The sequence below is a fragment of the Erithacus rubecula genome, assembly GCF_903797595.1.
Source record: "Erithacus rubecula genome assembly, chromosome: 14".
Classification (NCBI taxonomy): domain Eukaryota; kingdom Metazoa; phylum Chordata; class Aves; order Passeriformes; family Muscicapidae; genus Erithacus; species Erithacus rubecula.
The window spans coordinates 14325195-14336451 of NC_136666.1; the positions used below are offsets into that span (position 1 = coordinate 14325195).

The 11257-nt window shown below is 43.9% G+C and overlaps 2 protein-coding genes across 3 annotated transcripts in view; both read right to left on the reverse strand.

The window, feature by feature from the left end:
- RAB27A (RAB27A, member RAS oncogene family) overlaps positions 1 to 8737 on the reverse strand; it is a 28599-nt gene extending 19862 nt beyond the window's left edge. For both annotated transcript variants that reach the window (XM_079317710.1, XM_079317709.1), the window contains exon 1: positions 8553 to 8737. The gene's annotated coding sequence lies outside the window, so the exon portion shown is untranslated. The remainder of the gene's footprint in view (positions 1 to 8552) is intronic.
- Positions 8738 to 10831: 2094 nt separating this feature from the next.
- On the reverse strand, positions 10832 to 11217 carry LOC306808094 (uncharacterized protein). The gene has a single exon (XM_079318280.1). The coding sequence runs from the start codon at positions 11160 to 11162 to the stop codon at positions 11007 to 11009; it is 156 nt and encodes a 51-aa protein (XP_079174406.1). The 5' UTR covers positions 11163 to 11217; the 3' UTR covers positions 10832 to 11006.
- Between the last annotated feature and the right edge of the window lie 40 nt (positions 11218 to 11257).

Genomic DNA, 11257 nt, shown 5'->3' on the forward strand with positions numbered 1-11257 from the left:
AATATAAAAGGCCCTTTTGTGCACCAACATGCAATTTTAAAACAGAATTATGCTCAATTTTCAGCAACATGCACATTTTTAATCTTTAACCACTTGCTTCCCTGATCAATACCAGCACATTTGCTTAACTGTGAAGAAATATTCAGACCACAAGCACCCCAGAATGTCTGGTAACTGCTCCAGAGTGCAGAAGGAGGAACAGGATAAGAAGTGTTGACAGACAAAGCAGCAACTCTTCTGCCATGTTGCAAACAGCCCTGGGGGGTGACTGCACACACTGTGCACAAACTGTCTGTCTGGAAGTCTCAACCAGCAAAGTAAAAGGAGTTCAAACTCTTCCACACAGTCAGATGTTTGCCATCTTTAATGGAAAAACATTTCATAAATAATCCTCAGACTTCAGTGTTTTAATTCAGGATGAAATGAAGCACTTGACTTTTCTCTTGTGATGTGAGGAACACCAACTAATTCTTCCTGCCTCCCTACCAGGCACGGGTTTTATACAAAACAGTAAGATTTTGTCAAAAAGATAAAGCTGAAATAAACTTTTTTTTGAGGGTGAAGCTATGCTGATTTCAAACTGGAGAATTATAAACTGGGAGAACGTCAATGTTTGGCTATTGATAATGTCTGTTTTTAAATAAGCATGTTTGCAGTTTCTCAGCAAATGCAGCACAGGCAGCTGAGGCAGCCCTGCTGTGGTGGCAGGAAGGAACACAAACCAAGCAGCAACAGCTGGAACAGGAACCACTGCAGGCAGCCCAAGGTGAACCTTCCTCCCACTGCTGTCCCAGGGGGCTGTAAGAGCCTGGAAAATTTCTTAGTTTATGTAGGGGATCAAAATTACTGAAACTATGAATAACAGTTTTGAAATTACAGTTCTCAAAGGAATACCTATCTACTTAGTTATTCAATATTCCCAATGTTTTTACAAATTCTATGAACAGCTTGTAGGAACAAGATGATCTGAATGCATGGAATTTATGATTTACTTGTAAAACTTTCCTATGCTTTACAGGTCTAGGAATTTAGGAGGAAACTTGAGGAGCTAAACACAGTGAACAGAGTGGAGCATTCTTCATTACAAGCACCAGAATATTTGCCTTCATACCCTTGAGAAAAGTTGCAGGTGTCCAAAGTGTCTTGTAGCAGATGTTTCTTCTATAAGAAAAATACTGGATTGTTGCCTGCCTGGAGAGAGGAACAGGAGAAGAACTGGATCTAGTAACAGCCCATTTCAGATAATGCTACAGAACACATCCCTCTTTCCAAAGCCAAGAGCTGTGCCTAATATCAATGTGATCTGCCCCTGCTCTGCAGTAACATACCAGTAGCTCAGGACAGAACTAAAAGGACCTGAAAGGAAGAGAAATTCCATATAAAAGACTTTTTTCTTTCCTCTCACCAATATTCTTACCCACACACAAAATCAGCTTCCAGAACTGTTATAGCTGAACTTTGCCAGGACCAAATAATGAAAGATCCCTTCAGTGATTAAAATAAAAGTAGGTCAAGCAGGCCTTCCTGCTACCCAAAGGCACAACTGTTAAATATTTAGTAATATTACAGAGTAAAGTAAAGGTTTCATTATGTTCTTTCAACTGTGAGCCAATCTAGGCAATTCCTAGTAATGGTGACAGAGCTTTCTCTTAGCTTTGCATGTGATAAAGGATTTAACTGCCTAAAGACAGAAATAATTTGCAGCATCTGGGCAGTCAACATCAGCACTTCAAAAAAATTTAGACCAAACTGTTGTCAGAAAAAGCATCAAAAGATTGCTTCCCAAATAAGATTTATATATGGCTATATTTGACCTCAGAAAAGATTAGCAGAATTATCCCAAACAAGTGACTCTAATTGATCTGTCAGTTCTGTCAAAACTGCAAGCTTCTCTCCACACCACTCTCTATTAATGCCCATGTATGCAGTCTGTCCCAAGGCAAAGCCAAGTGGAGATGTCTATTCCAGATCTGAATCAAAAGGGGAAGGAAAGAACCCTTTAACACTGAACCAGGTTCTCTCTCTCTTATTACAGTTCTGAAATATCAGAAAGAAAATAGTATAAAAAAAGACTATTGTATATGTCCTTGTATAAGATGTTACAACACCAAGAAATTGTCAAAACAGGTTTTCTTTAATTGCCATTTAAAATGGCAATAAAACGTGTATGAATAAACATGATTTTTTTTTTTCTGACTGAAATGAGCAAATGTGATCATTTTGCATGCAGGAAATAGTATTTTGGTAACATTCACACTACTCAAATTACAGAATCTGTACTCAAAAGAACATTCAGCCAAAAGATGTATGAATTATTTGACATGCTACAGTTCTTCTGTGAGACTATGTTGTTCACCTTTTTTAAGACTTATGAAGTGAATGCCTGACTGCATGAAGAGAGCACCTATGGCAGCACTGCACGAGACACCAGTGGCCCTGCTTTGGGTGAGAAGCTGTAAAAGCACACCAATAATCTGATGTCTCTATTTCATCCTGAAGAGCTACAAATCTCACTTTAGATCAGTGATCTTTATCTGTTTTAAAGGGTTGATGACTAAGTGAACTTTTTTAATTAAAAAACATAGTATCTTTACAGGAAGCTGTTGTAGCAGATCAAAGGAACCTGTGCACTATAGCTACGTAAGAAAGGATTTTCAATATTTTACAATTCTATATTAATACAGCTTTGAAAGTTTCTGTCATAATTCTATCCACACTTCATCTTAATTGATATGTGTTTATTCTTGGCATGATCTGATCCAATGTATTACTTGAAAAGCAACCTCAGCAGAGCTGGGTTTTCTTTCCAACACAAGAAAATACTGTTCACATCTTTTCTGAATCTACTTAATAGGGCAATTGGTTCATCATTCTCCTCAGCTGACAATAGTGCCTTTTGCACTTTAACTCTGCTCTCAGGAGGAAAAATGGAAAGGTCAATTATGTGAACTATGTGACAGAGAAGTCTGTTTCTTCTGAACTACGGCAAAATATTGCTTCTGCTGTGTATTTTTTGATCTTCCATGCAATGAAGACATGAAACCAAATTAAACACCTGTGATATTTATTTTTTCCACCATTTCTTAAAGCATGAACACCATTAACATTAGAGCTCCTTCCTATTCCCATTTATTCAGTGACTCCCCAGGTTAACTAACCTGGCTGGTTGCTCTGCCTTCCTTCAGGGTGTGCAGGAGGAATGGGTGGGCTTGCAAAGGTGCTGATTCTACAGTACATTACCAAAGTAGATCTTTCAGTCCCATCGGCCCCATTCCACTCCCTGTGTTACTCCCAATTATTAAAAATGTTACTGTTCCCATTCTTCATGCTCCCACAGGATGCTGGGCTGAAGAAAAATTCCCTAAGGCTCAACACACCACACTGGAGATTATGGATGCAATAAGGACTTCTTGGAACAAAGCTCCAAATTTGCAATGCAAAAAACAAAGCTGAAATGAGGACATGCCTCTTAGCCTGGTTTCCTAAGAAAACAAAGCTCATTAGGGAGGGGCAGAGACACTGAATTTCTATTTTTTCTGCTTTCTCCCTCTGTATTTGAATCTGCTGATCAGCTTTAACACTCCTTTACAGAGGGGAAGAAAACACAAAGAACTGAACTTCCTGAACACTGGGAAAAAATGGTGAAAAAATGGCAGACTGGATAAAGGGAAGAGTGGGATGTGTGCCTCCCCTGAAAGCTGGCAGTCACAGTTTCCAGTTCTGCAAGGGAAACCCACCAGCTGCCCAGGTTGTACCTGCTGCAGCACATACTGTGACAGTCATTCAATTTTACATTTACTTTCAAGTTGAATTTAAAAGACACTATCTATTTTAAAAGCAAATCAAGTTTATTATTAAAAAGTGAATGGAATAAAACCAGTGGAGTTTTGCCATATTAGCAGTTCAGATTTGGGGGAGGAGGAGGAATTGTCTTTCAAAACCTACTAAAAAGCATGATTCCACTTTTGCTGCATGTTCTTTTCACAGGCCTTCCAAAACCTGCTCTGCAGCTCCTCCTGACACACAGCAGGATCTTCTGTGGGCTATATCCAAACTTTCAAATAAAGATTTATATTCACCTCTTCCATTCCATAGATAAAAGCTACTACTACTTTAGCAACTCCAATTTGAGCCTGTATTTATCCAAACTAAAATTACAAGAGTTTTGCTATGAAATTCAGAAGAAATGCAATCAAATCAGACAGTACTATCTTCAAACTTGGTTAACAACATCTCTGTACAGAGATGTCCATCCTGACACCATTCCAAGAAAAAATATGGAAAAATAAAGTATCAGTCAGACAGTTCATGCCCCAACAGAAATGACCTGTCAAGCTGAATCAGTGGTAAAGGAGAAAGTCAGTGGAGCATGTGCAGTTACATGCACAGGATCTGAAAGTGCTGCATGAGAAACTCTTGGAAATTAATAATACCAGCAGGGCTAGAACTACCCTGATACCTGGATTTTGGGTCATATTCAGTCACAGATAATTTGGTTTAGAACAAAACAAGTGGGGGTGGGGGAGAAGGAATTATGATTAGCCTTTGCAATTAAAAAAAAAACAAACCCAAACCACCATAAAAAGACCCCAATTATCCAGCCTTTGCTATAATCTGCATTCTGAATGTTATCTAGGCTTTCAAGCAGACATGGAAAGCACCAGCCACTGGCAATAACTGTAGCAGCAAATCATCTCATGCAAACCTTGCATGAAAGCATTTCACAGCACAAGCAGTCCCTCAACTGTGAGCCTTGAGTGATACCCTGAAATTCTCAAAATGCACCACTCTCCATGACAGTCACACAATTATCAGCAGGGATCTCCAGGAAGAAGGTGATTTCTCTCAGCAATTACCAGTATAAAACACTACACTAGCAAGACTGGTGGAGACACATGAGAAAAACAGAAAACTTGCATTTTTTATTCATAAAAATGAATGAAGTTTTCTTTCCCCCCTACCCACCATACATGCTTTATTAGTCCTTATCACTACTAACAGCCTTCAGTCTAGTTCAAATATTCCCTTTCCCCAAGGATGTTATTGGAATGAATTGTTTTCTTCCTTGCAGGTCACGGAGCAACCGTTTTCCTTACAGTCTTTGGGTGATAAGGGAACCAAATGAAACAATCCACAGTTATGAAAATAATAAGCCAGGCCTTAAGAGTGAGACTGGGCTGACTTTGGACAACAGCACTTCTCCAGAGAACCTTCATCACCTTATAATGATATATGCTTGATAAAAGTATTATAAAAATTGTGCATTTCTAATTCAAACTTGAAAGGGGCTTGCATATCTTAAAGCCTATCCTTTCCAGCTAAATAAACTGCTCCAATTAAAGGCATAGTTTCTATTCATGGAGCTCTCCTTACCTGAAAGTATTACTGAAGAACCAGTTTTTATCTGCTTTGCTATTTATTCCTTTATCCTGTTAGCACTTTTAAACCAATAGCAGTACACAGCTGCAAAACTGCAGTCACAAACTCCAAACTTAATTTGGACTCAGCTACTTGATTTGTGTAGCAGAGCCTTTATACCCATCCAGTGTTTTATTTGCACATATAATATTTTGGCAAAATGTACTCCTTACAGTACTTTTATTCACATATAATATTTACACAAAGAATTACTGCAGAAGTGTACAGTTATTTTCAAAATACTTTTTGTAAGTGCCCACAAATTTGACTTTTAATTTAAAAACACTGATTACATACTAACCAACTTCTTTTGTCCATTGCAAAACACAGATTCCTAGAAAAGTTGTACCCCTGCTAAGTTTGTATCTTCACTGCTGCTTCCTGCCCCTTTGTTACCTTACTACCAGTCTTCACATTGTCTTCCAAAAGTGCCTTTTTCTGGCACTCTTCATTCTTACCTATTTCTCATCAGTAAAAGTATCAGACATAGAGAAGGAGAACAGCTGTGGGAAATGGGTTTGCAAACTCAGGAAAATATCACTGCACTGGTTTACACTTTGATATTATTCTCAGAGCCATAGAAGGACATTTGCCTGGGTTTCTTTTCCTCCTGCAGTCTAAAATACTGAAGAACTTGTTAGGTCAGCTCCAGAGTGCTGAAATGTGCCAGTATGTGAAAAGAATTCCACCACCCAGAATATGCAAAATTGTCACACACACCCCAAAGCATCCTCAGCCCTTTGAAGCAACAACACTACCACAGGAAAAAAAGTATGCTAGTTATATGTCATATTTTAATCCACATGCCATAAGGCTCATTAGATTGGAAAAGAAATCACAGGCATTGAGACTACTTATTACTATAAATCAAAAGTAAATTCTGCTGTTTTATGTATGAAAACACAACAATGTAAGGGTGTTCCAGAAAAGAAAGTCAGGGCTAGGACTTATTCACAAAGCTCCACTGGAGATAAAAGGATCATTAAAGCATTAAGTGATCTCAGCTGATTTAACATGGTTCAAGTTAGCTCTGCCTCCTGATGCAGTTCTGATATAGAAGAGAAAAAAAAAAGAAATGAGGAATAGAACCCCCATAACCCCAGATTCTATATGCAGAGAAAGACTGAGAATATATTTGTATAAATAGAAAAAAAAAAAGTGTTTCTGCTAAAAAAGCTGCCTTTTAGACAAGAATGTATAAAACCATGCTGTACTTATACAACTTTTTAGGCGTGTTTGAAGCCAATGCTGCAAACTCAAAGATTCTATCTGCAGCACTGAGTGGTATCTACAAGACAACATGAGCAAAAGCAAGTTCCAGAGCACTACATAAGCCCAGCCCAGGAAAAGTTTAAGTTTCTAAGTAACCCTCTGCAGGACCAAGCACATGTGCAGAGTACAATAATGCAGCTTTAATACAGAAGGGAATCTTTGATGATTAATTACTTAAATCACAAGTTTAATACATTTTAAATGCAACTTAATTAATTGCTGAGACATCAACAGCGGAAAAGGAGTTTCATTCTTTATATTCCACCCCTAGTGGAAATTTGCCTGCTTCTTCAAAATAAATTAAATTCTAACTACCTCAATAGACTGTGACAGACTGATCTCAGTAATGGTGCCAATCCCAGGGTTATGCTGGAATTTACAGATCTATCACAAGTCTTTTGTCAGCAAATACCTGGAGATACCTGGCAGGAACAGCACAACCAAGAATTCAAAGGGACACAGGATTACTGCACATAATACTTGTTTCTGTAAATGTCAAATGCTACTTAAGAATTCTTTTATCTCATCTTATCTTCTCTTTGAAAGAAAAGGAAATGTGTAATCAAGTGATAAAATAATGTGTTCCCATGTTTAACAATAGTGATAAAACAAACTTACAGTCCGGTTTTAGCCATCTGGTTGCTCATGAGAAATTTTGTTAACTGTGAAAATAAACCAGTGTAAATTGTAGCACACCCTGTCTCCCAAACTCCTTTGTGCAAGAGATTAAGTAGATGTAAAATCCAGAACCCTGAACAAGAAACACAGGAACATGCTGTTCTATTTTCCATCATTTTAACCATGCTTTTGAGACATTTATTTAGCATTACAAATACCATTCCTACATTTACCTATCAACATTTGAAATGCAGATTGCAGTATGTGCTTTTCCTTGGATGGAAAATACTTAGAACACTCACAAAATTATTAAAAGTCTGTGACAAGAAAGAAGGGCTGAGAGAAGATGTCTACATAAGATTAAGTTTTCAAGAATGGGCAGAACAGATTTTGTAGAGTTTCAAAGAAAAACACATCACCTTGCAGATCTAACTCCAAATATGTATGTGTTATACTGATGAAAATCTCCTAAGCACCATCCATGAGGGAAGCGTTAGAGGAGTCATACAATCAGAAAGTTCAAAATATTCCTGATACACCACTAAGAGATAAAAATTGGGTGGTTTCAGCAGTTCTAAATATGTCCTTTATACTTTGCTAGTACCATTAAAAATACCACTTATGTATTAATATACTCTAGTTACAGAGCTAGGAAAATCAATAGGTGTCTCTAATGGATTTAGTTTTCCTTAAATCCAAGATCATCAAAGTGTGAATTGAGGCCAAGCACAGCAAACCAGGCTGAAGGGCCTTGTCAGCATGAAGGCTCCCCCAGACAAACAAAAATTTGCTCAGAAAGGAGCAACAGGTCTGTTGATGGTCACACCTAAGATTCGAGCCCTGGCTTGCCAGATGTAACATTATTATAGTGCCTTCACAACGACTGACCATTCTAAAAACCTTTTTAAAAATTTAAGCCAGGCACGCAATCCCCTTCTCCTCTGTAAAAATAAACGCAGGTTTAAAGCGGGGAAGCCTGCAGCTGCAGCGGCGGCGGGGGAAGGCCCGAGCGGGGCCCGCGCACGGCAGCGCCGTGAGGGGAAGCACCTGAGGGGCGGCCACGGGAGGGGCGGCCGACGCCTCGCCCCGACCCCCGAGCGATCTCCGCTTTGTGAAAGCCCGGCTCGCTGTTCGGGAGCCGCGGGCACGCAGAGTCCCCTGCCCGAAACACGGTCCCGGGGCTCTGACCAAGCGAAGCCCAGCCGGCTCTGCTCGCTGCCCGGCCGCCTCCCCTGCCGCCCTACCTGCTCGCCGCCCGGCCGCCGGAGCTCCCGCAGCCGCGTCACGCCGCACCTGCCCTTTTTTGGGCTCCGACCGTGTCTTTCCCGTCAAGGCAACATCACTTCCCGTACAGCCCGAGGTGGGGGCGGGCCGGGCGGCGCCGCCCCGGCGTGTCCCGGCCCCGCCGCGGCACCTGGGCGGGCTGAGCGCGGCCCGCGGGCAGCACCGCGCGGCGCTGGGCGGCAGCGGCCGGGCCGGCTCCGCAGCCCTTCCCTCTGGAACACCTCGGGCCGGCTCTGCAGCCCTTCCCTCTGGAACACCTCGGGCTGGCTCCGCAGCCCTTCCCTCTTCCCGCCTGGAACACCTCGAGCCGGCTCTGCAGCCCTTCCCTCTTCCCGCCTGGAACACCTCGGGCCGGCTCTGCAGCCCTTCCCTCTTCCCGCCTGGAACACCTCGAGCCGGCTCTGCAGCCCTTCCCTCTGGAACACCTCGGGCCGGCTCTGCAGCCCTTCCCTCTGGAACACCTCGGGCCGGCTCTGCAGCCCTTCCCTCTGGAACACCTCGAGCCGGCTCTGCAGCCCTTCCCTCTGGAACACCTCGGGCCGGCTCTGCAGCCCTTCCCTCTGGAACACCTCGGGCCGGCTCTGCAGCCCTTCCCTCTGGAACACCTCGGGCCGGCTCTGCAGCCCTTCCCTCTGGAACACCTCGGGCCGGCTCTGCAGCCCTTCCCTCTGGAACACCTCGGGCCGGCTCTGCAGCCCTTCCCTCTGGAACACCTCGAGCCGGCTCTGCAGCCCTTCCCTCTGGAACACCTCGGGCCGGCTCTGCAGCCCTTCCCTCCTCCCGCCTGAAACATCTCGGTCCGCTTAGTGAGAATTCATGAGAGGAAAAACAGGTTTTGCAGCGAAAATCCGCGGTGCCTGGTTAATACGCACCGCTGTGGGTTTAATGAGTTCTTCCTGCCGCCTGCTGGCTGCCTGCCTTCCCCCGCGAGGGAAGAGTGCTCTTCACCCTCAGCAGCTTCCCAACTGACGCTTTAAATCCAGCAGTCTCAAGAATTCAGCGAGCAGAGTCTTAAGCTCAGTTACATCAATAACCCTTTCCACCTGCATCAGTTCAGACATCCTCTTTCTTGAGGTTTTAACAAATTCAACTGCCATCTTTACAGACAATTCCTGTAATTTTATTTACAAAGGAAGCGCCTTCTAGATCTGAGCTACACCTCTTTAAAGGAAGCTGCTGGAGTCACTGCAGTAATTCAGCGTTTGCAGCAAACTTTTGTGGCAGCTTGTGGTATTTCCTCATAGAATCAGGGAGCTGTTTGGGTTGGAAGGGACCTTAAAGATCCCCCTGTTATTGGAAGGGACACCCTCTGCTAGACCAGGCTGCTAAAAGCCTGGCCTTGGACACTTCCAAGGATGGGGCAGTCACAGCAACTCTGAGCAACCTGTGCCAGTGATTCACCACTCTCACTGTAAAAAGTTTATTCCTAATAGGTAATCTAAACCTGCCCCCTTCCAGTTTAAAGCCATTGCCCATGTAATGTCATGTCCCAACTGCACTTACTGCACCCAGCTGCCCCTCCCAGCCCACCCTCCACTGCCATCCTCCCATCTCAGCTTCCACACCACTGCCTCCAGCTACATTGTTCCTGGCTGAAAATATAAAGATATCCAGACAACTCATTTCTTCCCTCATTCTGTCCTAAAGTTTCTCTGTTGAAACCAAAACCTGGCATAAGTTTGTCCCAAGATCTCCTGGATTTGGTTTCTTTTTAGATTTACTGAAGTCTTGACATATCTACTGATTTGGTTTCTCTAAGTCTCAGATTCTGAGACAGACAGATTAGTCTCTCAGACTAATCCACACCTATTCCAAGAGCCATGCTGTCTTTCTGAGCTACACCAATACAACAGTTTTTCAGGCAGATTTTTTTTATTTTATACCTCACTCTGTCAGAAATTAAATACGTGTATAATCACATGGGGTACGTGTGTGTATGTACATATAGCCAGGTCCGATTATAAACTAAGGATACCAGACTTGGGTGCGGTTCTCTTCTCAGCCGTTTGCACAACTGCATTCCCAACTAAGCTAATGTATTAAGAACTGAAACAGAAGAAGCAGAGAAAAATTGTATTTATCACTTGGAGGATCAGACCAGAGGCAATCCAACAAAACCCATGAAGCGTAACCACACAGCAGCAGCTTTCTTCTTAGAGTTTCCTGATCTTATTTAGAGGTGAAATAGACTTTCAGACATTCACAATGTCACACGATCCAACATTCACGTCCCAGTCTGGTACCAAACACAGGCAGGTGTAGCTCCATCAGGCGGGCGGCTCCAGCGCGGGGCCGGGCTGCATGAGGCGGCTCGGGAGGGACGGGCCCGGCCGGTGACGGTCGCGCCGGCTCCGAGCGGCTCCATTGTCCCCGACGGACGGGGCGATGCCCGGGAACGGCGCCGCGCGTCTCCCTCAGGGCCTCTTCTCGGGCGCGGCGCCCGGCGGGGGCGCGGCGGGGCCGTGCGGGGCCGGGGGCGGCTGGAAGAGCGGCCCGTAGATGTAGAGCCCGCTGGCCACGCCGAGCGCCACGGCCACGGCCACGTGCTGCAGAGGCAGCCGCCCCCTCATGCCGACACGCGTGGGGCGGGCACGGCCCGGCCCGGCCCGGCTCGGCTCGGCCCCGGCCCCTCACCCGCACGCGGCAGCGGCGCCCCGGCCTCCCG